The following is a 24,891-nucleotide window of genomic DNA, read 5'->3' on the forward strand; positions in this document are numbered from 1 at the left end:
AGAAAATAGAATTGGCCAAAGGGAAAAGGAAGTTCAAAAGATCATTCAAGAAAATCATGCCTTAAAAATTAGAATTGGGCAGTGGAAGCTAATGACTCCATAAGACATCAAGAAATAATCAAACAAAGTCAAAAGAATGAAAAAAAAATAAAAGGAAATGCAATGTGAAATATCTCATTGGAAAAATAACTGACATGGAAAATAAATCCAGGAAAGATAATGTAAGAATTATTGGGCTATCTGAAAAGCATGATCAAAAAATAGCTTAGTTATTATTTTTCAGAAATTATCAAGGGAAACTTCCCTGATATTCTATAACCAGAGAGCAAAATAGAAATAGAAAGAATCAACTCATCCACTCCTGAAAGAAATTCCAGAACATAACTCAAAGGACTAATTGTGGAACTCCCAAGAAAAGGTGAAAATTTTGCAAGCAGTCAAAAAGAAACAATCCAATATACCTTGGAGCCACAGGCAAAATAATACAAGATATTGCGCCTCCTACATTAAAGTAATAGAGGACCTGGAATAGGATATTCCAGAGGGGAAAGGATGTACTACTTCAACCAAGAATCACTTAACCATCAAAACTGAGTACAATCCTTTAGGGGGAAAATGAGTATTCAAAGAAACAGAGTTTCTTTCCATAATAGAATTAATATGGAAAATGTTTTACATGATTACACATGTGAAATTTGCATGAGATTGCTTATCATATCACATGAGGTGGGAAGTGGGGAGGGAAGGCAGGGAGATAAATAGAGGCACAATATTCTTTGAAAAATGTTGGGAAATGTTCATTCATATAATTGGGAAAATGAAATAAAATGCAATTTAATGAAAAATAAAACAATAGAATAGGGAAGAGATCTCCTTAAGAAAATTAGAGCTACCAAGAGAATGTTTTATGAAACAATAAGCATGATAAAAGAAGAAATGTTAAGGGCTAAGAGAACTAGAAGAGATTAATGAGAGGTAGCAAGAATATCCAGAGGAACTGTACAAGAAAGTTCTTAACTTCACCAAAAACTGCAATGATGTGGTTATTGATCTAGAGCTTGTGACAGAGGAACTAAAGAAAAAGTGTCAGACTGAAGAGTCTGTGAAATTGATCATCTCGGTGGGGAGGGGCCCCAGGAGTGGAATCCTGAGGAGAATACTCTGGGAGAGTACGGGAGAGGTGGATAAGGTGGAAAAAGATTTTCTCCTTAGGTTACCCATTTTTCCTGCTGGTGACTGGAAATCTCCCTCCCCCCCACAACACGTCCCAATTTTCCCAATTGAAGGGACTTTCTGAAGAGAAACCTGAGCAGATATTACCTTAGCTCCTGTTGCCCAGGGGTGAGTCAACCTGACTTTCTCTCAGGGGGCTCAGGCTTCCAAGGCCTGAGTTCCCCCCCCCCCCAAAATTGAGGAGGGATGGAAAAGGGTTAGATAGAGACAGGGACCCCCTTTCCCCACTTTCCTTTTCCCATTCTTCCCTGCCCATTATTCCTTTTGTATTACCTGATTGAGTTAACATTAAAAGTTATCTGTTCCCCAAGCTAAGTGTGAGTGAACAGATCAAGGGGAGACCTTTGGGTCTTGAGTAGTGGAGGGGAGATAAGAGAGACAAGAGAGAATTGGGAAGAGCAGCTTTAGCTAAGGATGGAAGGCAGAAGGGGGAAAATCTTCAAACCCTCTCTCCTCTCTCTGAGCCAAATCGTTACATCTGTTGTCTCCCCTGAACCCCACTTTGAAGAGGGGATCTCCTCTCTTTTCCCCCACTCCATACCAAAAGTACAAGCTTCCCATTGGGGCACAAAACTTCCTTTCTTTATCTTTATATAGGACAAGCTATACATCCTGGAGAATGAATTCAAGTGGGCTTTAGGAAGCATTATTGACAATAAGGCTCATGGAGGTGATGGAATTCCAGCCAATCTATTTAAAATTCTAAAGATGGCACTGCTAAAGTAATAGGCTCACCATGCCAGCAAATTTAGAAAATTACACAGTGGTCACTGGATTGGAAAAGATCAGGTTATATTCAAATTGTAAAGAAAGGCAATGCCAAAGAATATTCAAATTATTGAACAATTGCTCTCATCTCAAATGCCAACACGTTTATGCTTAAGATTCTACAATCTAGACTTTAATGTTATGTGAATATACAATTACCACAAGTTCCAACTTGGTTTTGAAGAGAAAAAAGAATTAGAGATCAAGTTGTAAACATTCACTGGATTATGGAAAAAGCAAGGGAGCTCCAGAAAAAAAAAAATCAAAAAACACCTACTTAATTTATTACACTAAATTCTTTGAGTGTGTGGATCTCAACAATATATAGTAAGTCTTCAAAGAGATGGGAGAAGTAAATCATTTTACCACTGTCCTGAGGAAACTGTATTTGGTTTAAGAAGCAATAGTTAGAGCCAAACATGGAACAAGTGATTGGTTTGAAATTGAAGAGGACCATGGCAAGGCTATATATTGCCACCTTCCTTTAAGTTATGTGTGAAAAGCCAGACTGGATGAATAAAAACCTAGAATTAGTGTTACCAGAAGAAATTTCAATAGTGAAGAAAAATTAAGAAGCCTTTGCCGAAGATTAAAAAAGAGTATAAAAACTGGCTTGAAGCTTAATATTAATAAAACAAACATCCTATTATCATGACAACTGCTCATTATCTTTCATCACTTCCCTTTGTTTCCATCACTCCCATTATTTTTTGGCAAGTAGATTTGGTCCATGTATGTATAAGAAAAAAATGAATGCAGTTGAATAACAACAATAGCAACAAAGAGTGAGACTTCTTTTGCAAGTGGATAAGTACTGTATATGAACAGATAATTTTCAGAGGAAGGATTGAAATAGTTATATGAAAAATTATTCCAAATCACTAATAATAAGAGAAATACATATCAGAACATCTCTGATTATATACCTCATGTACATCATAATGGCAAAAAATGACAAAAGGTAGAAATGTACCTGTTGGGGAGGCTGTAGGAAATAGACGTACTAACACATTGTCAATAAGACTATGAATTGACTCATCTCTTCTTTCCATGTGATCTACTTGCTTTCTTTTTGGTCATTCATTATCTAACTTTCACTCATCTCTCCATTATTTCCTTCTCTTTCCTGTGCCCCCATATTGAAGATACTGTTACTCTAGTAGAATGAGAATACAATTCCTTTCATATAAGCACTATGATTCTATTAATAAAGACTATTATAACCCAATATTCTTTTAGCAGCCATATTGTACCATTGGCTTATTCAAAATTCTAATCAGCTGAAAAATCATATTGTAATGTGTATGTAAATAAATACATAACACATATGTATGTAAGTGATTCCTTCTCTGAGGACTGATTGGAATACCCTTCCCTGTCTCAACACCCACTCGGAATCTCTAATAACAACTAGTTCTTTGATTTTATAAATGTGCCAGAGAGCATTACCAAATCACTTGACCAATAGGAACATATTTCCTATCATCCCTAGTTAGGTAACTCTGAACTTGTTCATACCTTAAGAATGATTGAGATGTATCCTAACATGATAAATGTATCAGGGCTAACTGGTAGGTGATTTTTTTTCTCTAAAACACCTCTGATGATATACTTCATGTACATCATAATGCAAAGATGGCAAGAGATAGAAATTGGACATGTTATTCATGGTTCATAGCTAAATGACTGGAAGGGATCTATCCCTTACATTTTAGAGGTGGTGAATCTGAAGGCCATGGAGGTCATATGACTTCTAAAGTTATACAGGTAGTTTCTGATGTGGAGTTTGAAACCAGATCCGCTGACTGCAGACTCCAGAGTCTTTTTACTGACCTGTTTTACTGACCTGCTGTCAATGCCATTCTCTTCAGAAGGGGCCCAGTTATGCTTCACTTCCCAGGTTACTCTACTCTTTGGACTTCTCTTCCTCCTTGTCAACAAACTTGTCCATGTGTACATATCTTTCTCCTTCAACCATATCCCTCAGCTTTCCGGCTCACCTTTATGTATTGTCTTCCCCATAATAATAAAAGTTTCTTCATATAAGCAGAAACTATCTTACTTATTTTTATTTGTCTCCAGTAATAAACACAGTTCTTGGAAAATAGTAAATACTTAATACTTTATCCATTTTTCTATCTATCTGCATCTATCTATCTATCATCTACCTGTTTTATCCTTTGTTTTGACCTATCATTCAATCATGTTAAAGGTATTTTGAATATTATTTTTTCACTCTCAAAATATAATAAATCATATTTATGTCATCCTATATCTTTTGCATAGAGGTTCAGGAATATGCTGGCATCAACTCATACTGGATCTAGAGAGCTAAAGTTTAAATTTTTAAGAAACTGGCAAATCCTACAAGTCATGTTTTAATTTACTTTGTTGGTTTTTCTAGGCTCAAGATAATGATGAAGAAAAATGTTAATAAGGCAGATTCAACTGAAGTATGCTGTGCATATATTTTTCCAGAGATCTTGATGTTAAACATTTATCCATATACCATTGCTCATGATGAATGAGAGGCCAACTAAACCAGGTGAAACTCCCCAAATTTTCCAAACAGTATTTCTTAGAGATAAGAAGAGTGCCTATGAGTAGGATGATACAATGTAGATGTTATATCTGTGCCTTGAAATGAACTCATTAGAACATAATTCAGCATATCCACTGTTATCTTCTTGATGATTTATTTTGGGGAGTCTGAATTGCTTAATACTCTATATTATCTCTCAAAGACTCATATAACTATGTCACATTTACCCCATGAGCCATATTAAATGTCATGTCATTAGGTTATTCTTTCTTCTACTCACCTCATTTTTCCCATTGAAAAATTCATATTTAGTTCTTTATTTCCTGACTTCATTTTTTCTCTGATTTACCAGGACTGATATTCTTCCACACTGACTACATATTAGCCCCAAAATTCTCCCCCAAAGTTTCCTATTCTCTGTAGCAGGGAGTGTGACTATTCATTCTCAGACTTGACTCTTAGTTCCTATCAATGGGACATTTAGCTAACTGCTTAGTATTTTTCAAGGGAAAGACAGAGTTATGAAGGGTTTTGTTAGGCCCTCTCTCCCTGCCTGGAACCTACTTTTGAGTCTAGCTCTTTCATTCCATAATGATGAGCAAGCAAGGAGGAGTCATCAGGGATCCTGTATTCAGTAGAACTTCCTATGAGAGCAATGTCACAAATTGATGGGTGGGCAGGATATTAAGTTGGAAAATACCAACCCTTAGCAATTCTGGCTCTGTGAATGGCTTATTCATTCCTATTCATGTCATTGGCTATTGGGAGATTTGAGTTAAGTATCTGAAATATATTCCTTTAAATCTTGAGCCTGGAACCAGAGAAAGTGAATCTTACTGGTAAAAGTGTGTAAAACTCAGCTGCTTTTCTGAAATTCATGTCTGTCTGCCATATATATATATATATATATATACATATATAATATTTATAACCTAACAATGCTATAATTTTTCAGTGATTTATATAAAATTATATAATATTTGTAAAGTACTTATCACATTACTTAGAATAGACATTAGATAAATGCTTTGTCCCTTCTCCAAAGAAGGGCAAAAGCTGAAATTCACATCCCTAATTCAATGTAGTAAAGGAAGGGAGAAGAGATTTCCTAAATGTGATGAGATATGGAACCAAGATCTAAAAGGCCAAACTCTAGGCTAATGAGACAAAATATGCTTCCTACAAAGGAGTAAGACCAAGTAAGGAGAGAGAGCCAGGTTGTTACTTGAGAGGCAGAGAGCTGGACCTAAACAAACAAACAAACAAAAACTGACCTCTGACAATAGATAGTCCAAATAATAGTTTGAGATAATCATTCTAAGTTTGATTTTACCTTCTAGCACCTGCTCACAACTTCCCAGATGGCTATATTTCTTATTTCATGTTCAAAAGAAGTATATTCAATCCAACAAACATTTAACAAACCTTACCTCAGACACAAGCTTTGTGACCCTGGGCAAGTCATTTGATTTTGTATGCCTCAATTTCCTCATCCCTTAAATGACAAACTAGAGCACTCCAGTATTTTTGCCAAGAAAACAACATGACCAAATGTGGTCATGAAGAATTGGACATAACTGAAAGACTAACAAAAAATTATGTGAGTCTGTATGAAAGATTGAGTATTCCTTGGGTATTTTCTTTCTTTATCTGTTAATTCCTCATATTTACTATTTTTTCTCTTATGCCTTGCCACTGTACTTCAATCCTCTCTTTATTTTGTAGTCTTTTTCATTTTCCTCTTTTTCAAAAATGTTTGGCTTCATCCTTAATTTTCTATCTGTCCCTCCCCTCCAAAATCCATGGATTTTATATATGTATATATATCCAATATCTAATATTCATGGATTTTATATGTACATGTAGATATTATATATTTATGTATAATATAATAACACATGTATACATAGAGATGTGATACATACATTTACATATTTCATATATAGTTATTTATCTAAATACACATATAAAAGGACAAATTTGTTTCTTTTTTTCTTTTTTACTTCTTTCATTTACTCTTTTAAATTTTCATCCTTTCTACTCTGAAGTGTTATTCTCTAATTGCTCCCATTCTCTCATTTAATTTATGGGAGTACATAAAGTCAGAAGATGATAGACCTCACTAAACAGGGCATTCCCAGAAGCCTTGAGAGAGGAGAATTGAGGTAAATGGGTAAGCATCAGGTTTATGTCTTTAATTCTTTCCCCTTCTTCCTTTCCAGGTAAGTGAATATTCTGGGGACTCCATATGTATGTTCTGCTGTTCTGTCATTGCCATTCACTTTTTTTTGAGTTGACTTCTCATCCTTCCTTCTAGCTTGTATTAATTCACATATGCACACTGTACAATCACTATACTTTGTGTAATTATTGTGTGATTGAAAAGTAGCAAAAGAATGATTTTTGAAACCCAACAAGAGAATTTCAGAACTGGAATCAGTTTAATTTGAATCCATGTCTAGGTCTCTCAGCAATATTGTGTAGGAAAAACAAACAAACAAGACCTGGGCCAAGTATACCAAATTACTCTTGCTTGGGGAGCTACTATAGGATCAGCTGTTCCACTCCAAAGGTCTGTTAAAGTTTTAATTGTTTTTTTAAGCATTGAATAATTATAGACCAAATCCACATTAACAATTAACCTTTGAGATACATGTGGAATTTCAGCTTAGCCTGAGACACCACAAAAACTAGATGAGAGAGGAGTTCTAGAACTTAGCCCTGGATCTCATTTGCCATAGAGCCATCAGGTTGGAAGGGAAATTAGCAGATCACAAAGTAGTCCTGTCTTTTAAGGCAATGTCACACTAATACCACTCTTGACATACAAGAATGTATCCTACCTATAAATCCCTCCCAAGGTTTTAAAGATTTTTAATTTTCCTTCAGCAATGCTTTCTGCTCTTATTGATCTGGAGTGTCAGTAAGATCTGCTTTTGTCTATATCATTTACCCATTTTTCTTCCTTTAGTTTTTGATGACAGGTGGAGAATCAGTCACCATTTCCTTAATTGAGGCTCAGGAGAAAAAATTGTAAAGGGAGTGAAGTTTGTTTTGGCTGGCTCCTATTGTTTGTTTCTGCTAGATCTTGCTCTCAGCTAGTACTTAAGTTAGTGATGTGATTTGAAGAGGCTAAAGGAAATTCTTACACTAGTCCTTAAACCCTTAAAGAATGACATAGGTAACTTAAAGGCTTTGGAGATTCCTAACTGCTCCCCACCCCCAAGAAATCCCCAAGTGAGATTTCTGGCACCATTATTTACCAGTGGGGATAGGGAGTGGCCACAGTTCCCTGCCTAGAATTTCTGCGTGTCAAAAGGAATAATGATATTCTCCATTTAGGTATTCTCTTCTAAACAACTTTTTAAATGTATTCTATTCTATTCTATAAAGGGAGGCAGTAGAGTATAATGGACCAGCCAGAGTTAGGAAGGTCTCCCTTCCAGTCTTACCTTTGACACAGCCTCTGTTCCATGTGTGACCCTAGAGAAAGCCATTTAATCTCTAAGTGCCCCAGAAAATTCTCTAGGTCTATAAAATTGCAGAGCAAGGGCTGATCTGTTTTGGTAGAGGGAATATGCTCACTAGGGAACTCTATATACTCATGAAATTGCAGGAACTTCTACCACTGGACTAGATTTATAATCTTTCTTTAGTTTTTCTTAAAAAAATAGAAATCAGAATCAGAATTACAACAAAAAATTAGAGAATTATTTGTGATGTTCAAATATCCTTCATCTAACACTGAAGTTTTTAATAGCCCTCTCACTGCAAAACATTTAATTAATAAAAATGATTTCTACATTGATTTTTAGACTATTAGCTATTTTTAGACTATTAGAGAGTGAATTTTCAGATCTAACCTAACCATTTATATGATATACTGTGGTTATTACACATTCATTACCTAGTCTGAATCCAAAGAGAGTAGTTAATAAATGTGTGTGTGTGTGTGTGTGTGTGTGTGTGTGTGTGTGTGTTCATAGCCCAGTGCTTAGCCCGGTGCCTGGCATATAGAAGATAATTAATAAATGTGTATCTACTGAAATTATGTTAAATGATCATAGATTTCAAGTTGGAAGGTTCTTAGAAATTATAGTCTTCTACCATCATTTTACAGATGAGGAAAAGGAATGCCAGGGAAACACAGTGAACTGTCCAGAGCTGTAGTGTACTCAGTAAGTATATAAGGGAAGATTTGGACCTGTCTCTCCCTGACTTCAAGTCCAAAATCTATCCATTACCACACAATGCTGGTCTTATTATTTTATCTGTGTAGAGAACTGCCAGGCAGGAAACTCCCTAGATGGCACAATAACTAGAGTACTGGATGTCAAGTTAGAACGTTGAAATCCAACTTCATGCTTTCTAGCTGTGTGACCCAAGAGAAGTCATTTAATCTGTCTGCCTAAATTTCCTAATCTGTAAAATGGGAATTATAATAGCACCTCCCTCACAAGATTCTTGCAAGGATGAAATGAGATAATATTTGTAAAGCTTTTTTACAAATCTTAAGGCTCTCATTATTGCCATTGAATAGTTTCAATCATTTCAGACTCTTCCTGAACCCATTTCAGGTTTTCTTGAAAGAGATACTGGAGTGATTTGTCATTTCCTTCTCCAGCTCTTTTTATATATGAAGAAACTGAGATAGACAGGACTTGCCAAGGGTAACACAACTAGCAAGTGTCTGAGGCCAGCTTTGAACTCTAAAAGATGAATCATCCTGACTTTAAGACAATTCACTTAGCTGCCTTAAGACACTATATCAATGCTATTTTTGTTGTTATTATCATTATCACTATAGACAGGCAAATCAGATGAAACTTAAAAGTCTTAGAAATGTTCTTGGGCTATTGAAAGGTTAAATGGCTCATGTAGGATATACCAGCCAGTCTGTGTCTGAAACAGGACTTGAACTCAGGTTTTCCCAACTCTAAGACTGGCTTCTTCCCCTCTACCTGAAGCTGTCTCTCAACTTATTATGTGATGGAAAAAAACACATGGTTAGTATCAAATGATGGAGAAGCATTTTTGACCTTCAAAATTTCCTCCCTAAACTTCTTGGCACGTTCTGCTTTTTTCAATGGCAAAGGAGAATTGTCTTTCCTTTGCCATATGGTAGGCTGAATATACTGCAGATTCTCAAATCAGTGCCAAGCATGGGTGTAATTTGGAAGAACTAAGATCCCCCTCATGAGATTTCCAGCTACATTAAGTTCTACTAAGCCTCTCAAAAACGGTTTTGATAGGTAAATTTGGTACAGATGGGAAATGAATTCAGTGTGTGACCAGGCATGATTTAGATCAACTGTTTATTGATATGACGGATCTTTGGAGGCAATCTCATGAGAGTCTGGATTTTAGTTGCCAGGCAAGTAGAAGGAGTGAATAAATGGAGTCTTAGCATTTTAAATGACCCCCTAAGTAATCATCTGAGCCATGTGTGTTCTGCTTTAAGATCCAAGATGGGGGACCAAACTATATTTCATATGGCTATTCAAAAAAATGTATCCCCCCCCCATAATGGCAAAGAAGAATTTTAAAGTACCATAAAATATCAGAAAGCTTTTAACTCTTGAGGAATGATAATCGTCTGTTTTAAACACTTACTTTTAACTTGGCTAAACACTGAAACTTGTGATTAATATTTAACCACGTGATGTTTATTCAGTTCAAGTAAGAGTCCAGTGTGTAGTTTCTCAGTGAGACACATTGCCAGTCACCACCAGGATATTCCAACGAATCTAAGGAATTATCAATAGGATCACCTCTGTGACAGATATTAGATTACCTTGTCACTATAACAGAAGGTGGGAGAAGTGATCTGGTGACCAGAGGATGTGGACCTGGTACAAATTATTAATTTTCTCTTACCTCGTGACAGAAATTTGGATGGAAAAGCAATTTGTCTCTCGGAGAGGTATGACACTAGAAGCTTATTCAACTTGGAACCACACCGATTTGGAAAGGACAAGATTTAAAAGAGCTCTTTACAAGGGGCATTACTGTAGGACTCGTGGTTGTTGTGAAGACAGAAATGATGACTGCATAATTCATTTCTATGAGGCAAATGCCATGTGTTACTGTGATAAATTCTGTGAAAGGGAAAATTCTGATTGCTGTCCTGATTACAAGTCCTTTTGCCAAGGAAACAATCAGTATCAAAAAGGTAGGCACTGGGAAAGCCTCACGTAAAGAAGGGTTTAACTTTAGGGCAGATGAAAAAGCTCAGAAGACCTGAAATTACTACACATAGAATGGTTGGCAAATGCCAAGACTCCTTAAGGTATGGATGTCTGAAGAGTCTGTTGTGGGAAAAGGGGATTGGAAGATGGAAAGTCTCAGAATCAGGAAGATTTGGGTGCATGCCTTGCCTTTCTCTGACACCTAGTTATGTGACCATAGGCAAGTAACTTAACCTTTTCTTGCTCCAAGTGACTCAAATAATATACTTGTAGAGGCATTACTCTTATGCACCTCTAGAGAAAGCCTTTCCACAAGGAAGTTTTCCTAAATAGAAGAAATCATGTATCTGGTTAAATACATAAATTGAAAGAAAGAAAAATAAAAGAAGCAAGATAAAGGTAAATTAAAAAAAAATGAAAACCAATCAATGAACAAATCTAGTCCGATTCTTTTATTATTGAAATTTGTCTTTAAATAAGCCAGTCTGAATTGGAATTCCTCCTAAGTACATTACATTTTTTTCTGGTCTAAAAGCACTGGAAGTGTTAAAATTAAATGATTTTGAAAGCATATTCAATTGATAAATGTGTTTTGACAACTTTTCTGCTTCCATTTTCTGATATTTCTTGCATAGGATCATAGATTTTGAGCTCTGAGGGATCTCAATGGTCAAATCCCACTCTCGTTTCATTATAGAGGAAGCTGAATTCCAAGGAGGTTAAGTGATTCTCTAAAGATTATATAAATATTAAGTATCCGAGTATGATTTGAATCCAGGTCCTCTGACTAAAGAGTCAATGCTTTTTACACAGAACCTTCTGTGTCTCCAATGATGCTAGTGCAATGAAGGGAATCACAAAAAGTCTAGTGTAATTAAGTTTTTAAAAATCATTTAATTGGTCATTTTGGGTCATGTGTATATAAACTTTGATATGAATAGGAGTCTTGTGTAAATCTTGGTAGTAAAAATGAAATTTTTCTTGAAATAAATTTATTTAGCCATCTAACAATCTGAGTGTCCTTAGATGAGTCATTTAACTTTGTGAGACTGAATGAATGAATGAAGGGTAGGACTGGGTGGTTTCTAAATTCTGTGAAAGCTTAAATTCTATGCTTCTATATTCCAGGGATCGTCTTGCTCTCCCTATCCAACCCTTGCATGTCCAGTACTTCTAAAGAGTTGTAAAATGTGAAACATGACATCTTTTCCTATATGGTGAAAAATTCTGGTTAGAGTCCAACTAGATGAAACAGTAGTTCTATAGTCACAGAGGACCTTAGTTCCAATCTCAATTATGCTCCTGAAAAAGCCATATGAACTTAGACAAATTGCTTCACATGTTGGGGTCTCAAGTACCTCATCAATAAGAGGAAGGATTGGAAGGAGATGACCTGTAGGGTATTTGCCTGTTAAAAATCCAAATCCGAAGACTATTGTTAGAATTTGTTTCATTTACTTAAATCAGTGGAACTTGAAGCAGTTTTGATGGTCATACGTAAATATCCTTACACACTGGTGTCTATAGATGCAGGATAAGGACACTTTCAGTTTGTCTGTTCTATTTTGGAAGGAGTTATCTTAGCTCAGAGCAGAATGGTGACACCTATTGGTAGAGACTATGTTTTAATTTTAAAATTATTCTTTTTCATCACCTTCATTTTGAAATATATCTTTCTGCCTTCTCTGCCTTATACCAAGAAAGAGGGGAAAAAAAAACAATTCACGAAAATGAATACACCAACTAAGTATGACAATATCAACAATATTGTGTCCCGGAAATCTTTGTGGTATAATGGATGGCATGCTATTCTTGATGGCAGAATGACATGGGTTCAATATCCAGCCCTGAGGCTTAACAACTATGTGACCTTAAGCAAAACACTTAATTCCACTTGGCCTCAGTTTCCTATCATGCAAAATAGAATTGGCCCAAAAGGGTTTCTAAGGTCCTACTTACTTCAAAATCTATGATCTTATGATTTCCTCATCCCTGGAGGCGCAGTTTTTTTTTTCTTCTTTAGGACCAAGATTAGCCATTATAATATTGAATATATTAATGATGGTAATGAATATAATAATGAATAAAATAATAATTAATAAATAAAAATAATATATTCAGTTTTGATTTTATGTTATAATTTATATATAATTTAATTTATATTTAATGTTATATATGACTTAATATATATAATTTATATATAATTTAATTTATATTTAATGTTATATATGACTTAATATATATAATTTATATTTATTTCATATTTCAATGAGGTTTTTCTCTATATTCCTATTCTAATGAGAAACCTAATAGCCCAGTTGATAGAAAACAGATCTCTGAGTAAGGAAAGTCTGAATTCAAGTCCTGACTGTGCTCCATAGTAGCTGTATGCTTCTGAGTATGTCATATGTAAACATTTGGGTGAATCAGAAAACTCTTTTAGAAGTATCAGAGGTTATCTATATTACTAAAAAGGAAACTCCTTATTTATGAGTTCCCAATGCCAATGAAATCACAGGTCCAATTCAGTCAATTGTTCCATGTCTTGAACCATCACAAGAGAATAAAAGTTATGCTAAGAAGATGGTAGCTCCTCTTCTTATTGTTCTCTCTGAAACTAATGGGAGTGTGTGGTGCCAGTGTTAGCCTCATTGCATCATGAGCTACGAAAGTAGAGAATGACAGCTTGATGAACATCACCATCAAATGTGGTGCTCCATTAGATAAAATTATAGAGATAATATTTGTATAATATATTCTTTAAAAAAACCCACTCTCCTTTAGCTCTCAGATAAAATTGTGGTGCCTGTGGAACAGAAGAATTTCTATTTTCTTGTGATGGAAAAAGACAAGGAATTGGACAAATGATTCTCTTTTTTCAGGAACCACTCCAACTAGCCCAGACCAAATAGTCTGATGATTACTAGAGTTCTGCAGCCACACTTGGGGATGGATCAGTCACTGGTGGATCTATTTTGTCACCTGTCTATCTTGTTCTACTCACAAGTGTTTAAAAGTTGGGGCTGTTCAATTAGTTTATATTCTAATAGGCATTGGATTATATTCCATGCTAAAATTTTTGAACCATTTTAGAGTACAATATTCAGTATGCCTTTTGCTAGCTTTTTATTTTATTTTCAGTTCTATTTATATTGATATTTAAAAAGATGTTGAAGGCTCAAGTGCTCAAGAAAGACTGATTTATATATGAACTCTTCAAAAAATGAATTTGTAGGAACTGGTCTAATATAAAGGGATCTGGGTTGCTATTCAACCAGGACTTGTATCCCAGTTTTCATTTTCCAAATATATTATCTTGTACAAATCACCTTACCTTTGCAAACTTCAGTATCTATCTACAGAATGAGGAAGGTGAACTACATGGCCGCTGGGGTTCCTTCCTGCTCTGGCTCTATGACTCCATGTGAGATTATCTATGCATTCTACAAGATAGTAGTAATTTTTAATCTCTTTATTTTCAACTGAACTCAGTAATCTGGATCTTACATAACTGTTTTCTTTTCTGTTCTGATCTTTAGGGAAGTGGCATAATGAATAATTTTATTTCATGTAAAATTGTTATATTGGGCTATCATTGCTTGGTTGATGAGGATAATAATGATGAAGAAAATGTTTACCTACAATTATACTTTGATAAAGGAAATAGCTCAGTACTTTAACTTAATTTAATTTATTTATTTTTAAACCCTTACCGTCCATCTTGGAATCAATACTGTGTATTGGTTCCAAGGCAGAAGAGTGGTAAGGACTAGGCAATGGAAGTTAAGTGACTTGCCCAGGGTCACAATGATGGGAAGTATCTGAGGCCAGATTTGAACCTAGGACCTCTCATCTCTAGGCCTGGCTCTCAATCCATGGAGCTACCCAACTGCCCCAGTACTTTCATTTTAAAAGCATGCACAGAGTTGACTCTCAGCAAAAGAGTCAATAGTATGTTGCTTGTATTAATACATATACATATTTCTTCCCAAGGTGTCCTAATTGGTTTTATGGTACTAGAATTTTATTTATATTGTTTTATATGTCAATTTATATTGACAATATATATATTGTCAAGCTTTTGGGGATTGACCAATTTTATTCAATTTTCTCTACCCTGAAAAACCTTTTTTTTTTTCCAATAAGCATGCTATGAATATAGTCTTAAGAACAGAATTGTGTGAAGTCTTTATACCTTCTGTCTCTAGACTAGTAAATGTTATCTTTTTTTCATACCTGATGGTAGCCTTGAGTACTTGGATGACTTCAAATGTCAAATATAAAACTGCAAATAAAATTGTATGAAAAGAAATAAAATTTGGGAGCAATGACAGTCTCATGTTGACTAGCAGATCTTTAGGAGGAAGTTTACTTTCTCATCTTCTCCCACACCACTTAGGGCTCAATATATTTCCTTTAAATGTCTGATTGAATTATTGTGATATTTTTAAAAGTCACACAAGTAGAATTTGTCTTTAGTGTTCCATAATCATATTTTTAGTTTCTTGACAAGAATTGATGGTTTTGTCTAAATGCACAATTGGTGTGACACATTTACTCAGTTAAAAACCTTCAAATTTGTAATACAGATGGATAATTTCCTTTGTATTACCTTGATTGAGTTGACATTAAAAAACATTATCTGTTCCTCATGCTGAGTGTGAGTGAACAGATCAAGGGGAGAGCCTCTGGCTCAGAGAGACGAGAGGGAGTTTGAAGAATTTCCTCCTTCTGTCTTCCCTCCTTAGCTAAAGCTGCTCTCCCAAATTCACTCTTATCCCTCTTATCCCCCCTCCACTACTCAAGACTAAATGGTCTCCCCTTGATCTGTTCACTCACACTCAACTTGGGGAACAGATAACTTTTTTTAATGCCAACTCAATCAAGGTAATACAAAGGAATAACTAATATGGAAAGAATGGGAAAAGGGGTCCCTGTCTCTATCTAAAATCCTTTTCCTCCCTCCTTGAGTTTGGGGGGAACTCAGGCCTTGACAGCCTGAGCTCCCTGAGAGAAATACTGGTTAACTCAACCCTGGGCAACAGGAGCTGAGGTAAAGTCTGCTCAGGTTTCTCTTCGGAAGGACCCTTCAATTGGGAAGTGTTGGGGGAAAAGATTTCCAGTCACCAGCAGGAAAAGTAGGTAACCCTCAGGAGAAATGTTTTTCCCGCCTTCTGTCTTCGGCTTCTCAAGACTGAGAGAGCAACTCCTCTACCAGCCAGAGTCTTCTCCTCAAGATTCCACTCTCTTGGGGCCCCTCCCCCATCAAGGTGATCAGTTTCACACACTCTTCAGCCTGACACTTTTTCTTTAGTGCCAGCCTCTGTCACATAACTTGAACAATTCATGAGGCAGCATAGAATGATGTGGAAAGAAGTATAGGAAACCATTTTTTTCTCCTTTGGAGTGGGAATCATTTCTAATGAATATAATTAAAAATATAATTAGGTTACAGCAATACTTGGACATTTAACTCTTAATGAAATGCATTTGGTAGGAAGAGAAATGAAGAAAACTATAGATCCTTACTCCTCCAGAGAACCTAAGACATGCTGGGAAGAAGCTCTGGATTGTGGTTTCTAATCTCTTCTTCCTTCCTGTCCCTATCCTGTCTATCCCCTCCTTTTCACTCTCTTTCCTTTTCTTCCCTTCTATTATTTTCCCTTGTATTCCTAAAATGTATAAGACAGTATAAGAAGATATGCATTTGGAAGTTTAAAGACTCTGCATCTACTTTGTGTGAGACCTTTTCTATTACTATTTCTATGGGTTGTATCTACTTTATATATATATATATATATATATATATAATTTTATAGTAATCATATTTTAATCAGTAAATGAGTACTATGTTCCTCACATTTTATGAGACACTGGGAACACAAGTAAAAAAATAATTTAATAATTGCATAGGCAACTAACTGACTTTCTAATGGGAGAGACAACATTTTTATATTGAAATATGTAAAACATAACTATAAAGTTAACATTTAAGTATGTCTACACCTCTACAAACACACATGTATTATTTAACTATCTATATACCATGTATAAAGTGTTCAGGGAAAACTAGTACCTCCTGTGTAAAGACTTTCTGAGCCTGTTTTTTGGGACTGCTTTTCTCCTTTGGTGTCCATCTATTGGCCAGTTTTGACCCATGGCTTCAAGAAGCTGTAGTATACACAGCAGCCACACCTCAGTAAAACCATCTCTGCCGATAGGCTAAACCAGGTTGAAAGTCATTTATAAGCCTCAAACATGTTGGCGAATTAGGGGAATATCTACACCCAGCATGTGAAATTTTGAAGGGGTTGATGAGAACAATTTATTACAAAGACAAAGAAAGTGGTAGTAGGAGGCACTGTGAAGCACTTAGAGCTTGGTCAGACACTGAAGACACTAAGATCTTCTACTGCATCTCAGATCATCAGCAGTCATCTTGAATTTTGTCTTGCCACTGGACTTGGATGACTGGGAAGAGAGTTAGGTTCATGACTTTATGTAACTCTGTTTCACTTAAATAGTATTCAATGCACAAGTCAAGACATCACCTTGCTCATAATGCCATTGGTCTTCAAAAATTTAGGATGAACAGCAATATCTCTACATGCAAAACAGTTTTTAAAAAGGTACATAGCTTTATATTCACATATTATCATTGCTTAGTGGGAAAAACTCCCTCAGGTCAAGAACTGTTTCACTTTTGCCTTTGTATGATCAGTGACTAGCACAGAGTCATCCATATAATAAACAGGCACTTAATAAATGTTTTCAGGGTCATGAGGCTATAAAAATATTAATATCCTTTAGGACTGAGTGACCTAAAGGGCAGATGATGATCACAAAATAGGATAATTATGGGAAATTCTTCCTAAACTTTTAAACATCTGTTTAACATATTTTAGGTAATTCCTCAAAGATTATGAAAAGATTTGAAAGCTTCTGCCCATTATGATCAGTAGTTGTGTCTATGAATAGAAACAGTTTGGGCTACTATGAACCTGCACTATAGGAATTACCTAAGATTTATAAATCATGCCCTCTCATCACAGTATCATCCTCCAAGTGTTAATTTAATACAAAGGACATGTCTGAAAATCTGTTCTGTCTTATACAGATCATGCTTCTTAGAATACATGTATTTGGGAAGAGAGGAGTAAACTGAGCTTGTGAACATTAGAAAGCTCACCATGAATGGTGGCATGGATGTTTGATCAATTGGGCAGTGACACTTTCCAGATATTAAGTTGATGTGCCCTCAGTCTATTTAGCTCATTTATTTGGACAGGGTTATTGACCACTTTTTTGATTTTCATCTTCAAATGAACTAGTTAACATGATTTTATATTTTATATTTTAACCAGAAGCAATGCAATCTGCCTTGTTTACAGAATAATGTTATACCTACCTAAGCATTACTTAGATTTTTATTTTTCTTTAAAAAAGAACTATCAACATCTTACTTAAATTCCTTTGTTTACTTATTTGTTAAAACATATTGATTTTTTAAAAATAAGAGTGGTTCATGATTAAATCATGTGATAATCTTGTTTTTCTAAATTATGGAATTATCTTCCTGGGGACATAATATACATTTTAAAAGACTATAGTACAGTGATGGCAAACCTTTTAGAGATGGAGTGCCATACTCTACCAATAGACAAAGTGCCATGCCAATTCCTACCAGAGACTAGCTGTTCCCCCTCCCATTTTACCCCCAATGAGGAAGGGAAGAAGCACTCCCATTGGGGTGGTAGACAGAGGGGAGGCACCTATGGAGATGGGGAGGGGAGCAGTCTCACCCAGCTTCCCTCTGATTTTCTAGTAAGGAACTCTGGTGAACTTTGTCCTGCCTCAACAGCCATTGGGTGTACCCATGGAGAGGTCTATGTGTGCTGTCTGTGGCACAGCTGCTATAGATTTGCCACCACAGCTATAGTACAAAGAATTTCTCTGGAATTCACTATATGGACTGTGCCAAACTAGAAATTGCTTTTATCATGTTGGTACCAAATAACTTATACATATCATATATAACCAATTAAAATGATAATATAATTATGTTAATGACCTTGAACTGAATTTAGTATTTTTCCCTTACTTATTTGTACATTATATTGGCAGGTTGCCTCAGAGATGGTCAACATTATGGAGAAGGATCTGTAATTAAAGAAAACTGCAATAGCTGGTAATGATTCTAAGAGCCTAAAAAGTAAATTATTTTTTGTGGGATTTTCTTTTCCTCTCCTTTCCCTTCTTTTCTTTTTCTCTTTCCCTGTCTATCAATAATATGAGTTATGAAACTATATCTTATTTAAACATAGAAGGGTAATGCTAGAAATGATTAAAAAGGTTTTTAATCTTTCCAGCCCACTTTGATTTTTATGAATATTGTCTATCAAAATACATATATATTTAAACCACTATTTAATATGCCTGTTCTCTAAAAAGCAAATGTTTTCATTTAATTTCTTCTAAGAAAAACAAAAAAAATGGTGTTCAAAATACAACAGAATGTCATTTAAACACTCATTATAATACACAATAGGACACAGAAGTTAAGTCTTGGTTACAAAATTTAATTAAAAATCCATCATCAAATTGAGTGACTTACAGTAGGGTTGCAAATATATAATCTTTATTCTATTTAAATTCAACTTTTAATAGATATCTAAAATGTTTAGATGGGAACATACTGAAGCCAGCTCCACTTGTTAAATTTTCAGTGTGAATGTTTTCACCTTGGAAATTGGCAAATACTACAAATCAAGGCTTGATGTATTCCTTAAGTGAGTATCTAGATGTAAGAAAGCTTTGGAGAAAATTGTAATGCAGATTAAACAAAAAATGTGGTATGTATAGAGTTTTCCCTTCCTCCCTCCGACATATGAAGGCACATATGAGGGAAGGACATATGAGGCGAAGACAGGAGATCTAGTTGTTAAACATTTACCATCACACCCACTGTGGCATTGCAAGTATGATAAGGATATCTTAAATTGAATAAGCCAAGTGTTTGTCCTCTAGTAGCTTACAATCTACTAAGAGGGATAAGACAACTAAAAAAGTATCTATCACAAAATATGTGAAGTGTTAAATCTATAAAGAAGGTAGAAACATAGTGCTATTAGAGTTCAACAGAGGAAGATGTTACTTCTGGTTGAAAAGATCATAGGTAGCTTCAGGGAGGATGTAGCCTCTGAGGTGGACTTTGGGCTATAAGAAGAATTTTTATGAAGAGCTTTGGGGAAGGATATATGAGGCACAGACAATGTTAGAAGAACTAGTGTGTTGATAAATGTTTATCAACCAGCTCTCCAAAATGTATGTAGTAAACACTTTTAAGTATTAGCAGAATTTTTTACATTTTCTTCAACACTTTATTAAGTCTGGATAATCAACAAAACAAAAACTTAAGTCCTTCTTTGTAGCATTATGTGATTATCTCATCTCCAAAGTGATACTCACAATGAAAATTTAATAATTGTCTTTTTGAAATAAGTATGACTTCTGAAGCTCCTATGGCGCTAGCAGGGGTGTTCTGTAAAATATTAGGCAAAACAATGAAACAATTGAATTGCATAACACTGAATGTATGTGTGTGATTGATAAACTTTGAGTATGCATTTTTTGCATAGAGATGGGAGATGAATGGAAGCCCAGTTCATGGAATTGGAGTATGTACTGAGGAACTTGAAGTAGTGAATATACCCTGTCATTTCTAAAAGTCTAACTGTGGAACAAAGGGAAAGAGATTTTATGATTATTCAAGGAATTTCCATGATTGAGGATATAATCATTAAAATGAGTGACTTGCAGATACAATTGAATGCAAAAGAAGTGGTGCCAAAGAAGAGATTACAAATACAATAGAAGTATAGCATGTATATTTTTTCTCCTCACCTTTCCCTAAAGTTAGATGAAGTAGCATATTAGAGTAAAAAAGATAAAAATAATAATACAGGAATAATGAGTGGTATTCTATTATAGTCAGTGAAATTTGTTTATTTTCAGTAAGAAGCCAATAGCCAAAGTACCAAAATCAATCTATGAAATGCATGTTTGTAATAATAATGCATCATTTTTTTGCTACTTATTTTGAAATGTGCTTATTGCTCTGGGGCTAGTTCTCATTTGTATTTCTTATATCTTTTTAGCACATGCTCAGGCCAGCAGTGGCGATGCTCCCAGCACGTATGCCTTGTTCGCCCAGAATTAATTGAAAACATCAATACTAGAGATTATGGGTGAGGAATACATATTTCTTTTATAAGTTTTTCATGACATCATTGAATTTGAGCAACCCCTGTTTACTTCCCAGGTTCCAAATGATGCCTAGTTCTTGCTTCCAAAATACCTTCCCTGAAATAGAAAATTAAAAAAAACAACAACAAAGAGGTAAATGGGAAAGGAGATAATGGGGCATTAACCATGTATTGTACAAAATATTGAAGTGTGACTGGAAATTAAATATTATTGCACATAAATTAGATATAGAAACCAGAAGCAGTATATAAGGCAACAACTGACTACAGTATCAAAGAAAGAAAATTTTATGGAGTGGGAATACAACAAAATTCTAGTCATTGTTTTGTTTCAAAATAAATGTCTCATGGGAAATCATTTTACTATACTAGAATTAAGTCTAAAAGAAATTGTGAAGTGGTCCAGGTTTCTTTTTGGAGTCCAGCCTGATGTTAGTTTTAAATCTCTCCATCCACCTGTACTCGCTCACACACATATACCCACACACTGCCTACCCACCCAGCCCAGCCCAAATTCTCCCAAACCACACTGCACAACAGCTCCCTTTTCTACCTATATAAGGTAACAGTGTCTATATCTATATGACATAAAGAAGGCCATTTTGCCCATTCACATTCTCTGAGGTAACTCAAAAATCAGTGAAATCTGTTAAACTCTTAGGTGGTGTGATTTACCAAATGTATGTCATAATAGAAGCCAGACTTCCAACTGTAGCTTGGTCACGAATCTGAAATGTAACCATTGAAATGGATGAATATATGAGTTGGAGATTTATGAAATCGATTCATTTCAACAAGCATTTATTAGACCCTTATTAGGTGCCGGGCATGGTTCTAGATGCTGGGGACAAAGAGAAAGTATCTTCTCCTTCAAGGAACTTATTTAAACAAAATTATCTCTAATATCCCTTCTAACCCCTTAAATTTTGTGATTTATCCATCGTACTTTACAATTTCTTGCTGTGGTGTAGTCTAGACATCTTTTAAGTGGTCTTATAGAAAATCAAGATAGGGTAAGATATGCTAATGGACATTTGATTTATTTTTATGAGATAATGTGTCAGTAAATAAAGAGCTAATTTGGGATTCAAGATGTGTCTGTGTGTGTGTGTGTGTGTGTGTGTGTGTGTGTAAAAGAAAGAGAGAGAGAGAGAGAGAGAGAGAGAGAGGCTGATTTTATTGTAGTCAATACTGATTAATTAGTTGGACTTAATTTATTTACCTGGGAATAAGAGAGGACCTCTTCTCTTCTCTTCATCTAAAAGGAATGGGTGTCCTTCCCCCACAAAGTCAACAAACATTTCATATCATTTATTATTTTTTTTTAATCAGTCTTTGTGCTAGTGACATAAAGAAGGGCAAAAACAAAAACAAAAACAGTGCCTGCTCTCAAGGAACTTGCTTTCTAATGGAAGAGACAACTTTCAAACGACTGGGTAGATAGAAGTTACATACAGAGGTATACATAGTAACTGGGGACCATGAGATGACTAATAATAGGTGGGACTTGAGCTGAGTTCTGAAAGTGGGGAAAGAAGAGAAAGGAGCAAGCATTTATTAATCATTATGAATATTATTAATTAAATTATTAAATCAAATAATTGCAATATTATTAATGTGCCAAATATTGTGCTAAGTGCTTTACAAATAATATCAGTCAGGAAAACTAAGGATCTAAGCTGAGGGGGTGGAGCATTCCAGGCCTGGGGGTATAGGAACAGCCAATATAAATGCAAGAATTCAAGAAAGGAAGTGTCATATTGGAGAAACGTAAAAGTAGGTCATTTTAGCAGTTTGATAGTGTAGAAGGGGGTAAAAGATGGGGCCAGGTCATGGAGAACTTTACATGCCAAAGAAAAGAATTTAGACAGAGAGCCAAAGGGGTTCATTGACAGATGTCATGGTCAGAGCCACACTTAAGAAGAATCACCTTACAAAAAATAAATTCAATTAACCTCCTTATAAGAGCAAGGACTAGGCCTCTTGAATTTTATTTAGGGCTCTGCTAACGCACTTTCAAAAGAGAATTATTAATGGGAAAGCTTTCCTCCCCAAGTAGAAAATGTTTTTCTTTTCTTTCTCTAGTTGTATTTCATGCCCTTCATTTTCTTCTAAAATTCTTTCAGAGCTGGTACTGTGACTTCTAGTGTGTTAAGCTAATAACAATGGGAAGTCAGGATAAAGTGGATTCTTGGGAAAAAATATTTCTGAGGGAAGTGAACAAAAGACAGTTGTGTAGAGATAAGTGAGATGAGAGTAGGGGCTAAAAGCCTACTGTGAATGCACAAAATAGGGTGAGGTGAATAGAGTCAGCCTTAGAGGCAGAGAAAGTTGTGTTCAAGATTTGTCTCTGCCATACACTGACTGTGTGACTCTGGGCAAATTAATTAAACATACAGTGTTCCCAGGCAATTTTATAATTTCCAAGTTGCAGAGTAGATACTGACTTGCATTGTTAGAGGAGTTGTCTATAACAATGAAATCATAGATTTGATTTAAAAAATGAAAAAAATTATTAAAATCTTTTGGAAGATGGGTAATATAGAAACTGGTCTGATATGACATGAAGACCGTCTAATATTTCTTAATAATAATATTATGCTTACATGGTAACATTATATAGCATTTTGAGATTTATGAAATTCTTCATATAGGAGAAAGTAAACTCTTAAAAACCAAAAATGGTGTAACCAACCAAGGAGTAACTTTTCTATTCAAAATGGTGTACCATTTTGAATAGAAAAGTTACTTCTTGGTTAATTTCATATTCTCTGTTTCTAAGCCAATACCATATTGCTTTCCTAATTAGTGTTTTATAACACATTTTGAGATGTTACTGTCAGGCCACTTTCTTTCATATTTTTATTACTTCTTTTAATATACTTGAAATTTTGCTCTTCCAGATGAATTGTGTTATTATTCTTTCTATAATTTTTGGAAGGTAGGGAACTGAATAAGTAAATTAATTAGAAAGAATCAACATTTTTTATTATATTGGCTCAATTTATCCTTGAGCAATTAATGTTTTTCCAATTCTTTAAATTTGTCTTTATTGTGTGGAAATATTTTGTTTGTTCATAAGGTTTGTGGGTTTGCTTTGGCAGGTAGACCCCCTCTCTCATGCTTCTGGACTTTGCTCTTAATATATAGAAATGCTGATGTGAGTTTATTTTATATATTAGAACTTTGCTAAAGTTTTTAATTGTTTCAAATAGTTTTTAGTTTATTTTCTATGATTTTTAAAAGTATGTCATAATGCTAAGGAATGCAAGGAATTATAGTTTCATTTATTCATTGACTATTTTAATTTCAGTTTCTTTTTCTTGTCTTATTGTTATAGCTAGTAATTCTAGAACAATGTTGTCTAGTAGTGGTGATGATGGACATCCTTGCTTCACTTGTGATCTTATTGGGAAGACTCCTAGATTATTCCTATTACAAATAATGCTTGCTGATGTCTTTAGATATATTAATTATAATTTTAGAGCAAGCCTCATTTATTCCCATTCTTTCTAATTTTTTAATAGAAATGGATGTTTTATTTTGTCAAAAGCTTTTTATGCATCTATTGAAAAGTGCATTTTTCTTGGTGTTTTTTATTGTTGATACAATGAATTATGCTAATAATTTTCTTAAAATTGAAGCAACTCTGACTTCCTAGCATAAATTCTATTTGGTCATAGGGTATGGACTTTTTAAATCTATTTCTGCAATCTCTTTGCTAGTATTTTATTCAAAAATTTTACATCAATATTCATTAGGGAAATTGGTCCATAATTTTCTTCCTCAATTTTTACTTTAGGTATTAGCACCATTTTTGTGTCATAAAAGGTTGGGCTAATTCTTGGCATATTTTTTTCAGATTAATTATATGGTATGTTTGGTAGTTGTAAAT

General features: G+C 34.8%; 1 protein-coding gene across 3 annotated transcripts in view; it reads left to right on the forward strand.

Annotated features, from left to right (window-relative positions):
* The first annotated feature begins 10,258 nt into the window (after positions 1-10,258).
* The window catches only part of TINAG (tubulointerstitial nephritis antigen), a 218,157-nt gene continuing 203,524 nt past the window's right edge, over positions 10,259-24,891 (forward strand). For 2 of the 3 annotated variants that reach the window (XM_001364593.5, XM_007484121.3), the window contains exons 1-3: positions 10,259-10,715; positions 18,856-18,919; positions 20,889-20,978. In XM_001364593.5, coding sequence (XP_001364630.2) covers positions 10,385-10,715; positions 18,856-18,919; positions 20,889-20,978 — 485 coding nt within the window. In that variant the 5' untranslated portion in view covers positions 10,259-10,384. The remainder of the gene's footprint in view (positions 10,716-18,855; positions 18,920-20,888; positions 20,979-24,891) is intronic. The other variant, XM_007484122.2, reaches the window with a different exon arrangement.

This window comes from Monodelphis domestica, chromosome 2 (genome assembly GCF_027887165.1).
Source record: "Monodelphis domestica isolate mMonDom1 chromosome 2, mMonDom1.pri, whole genome shotgun sequence".
Taxonomy (NCBI): Eukaryota; Metazoa; Chordata; class Mammalia; order Didelphimorphia; family Didelphidae; genus Monodelphis; species Monodelphis domestica.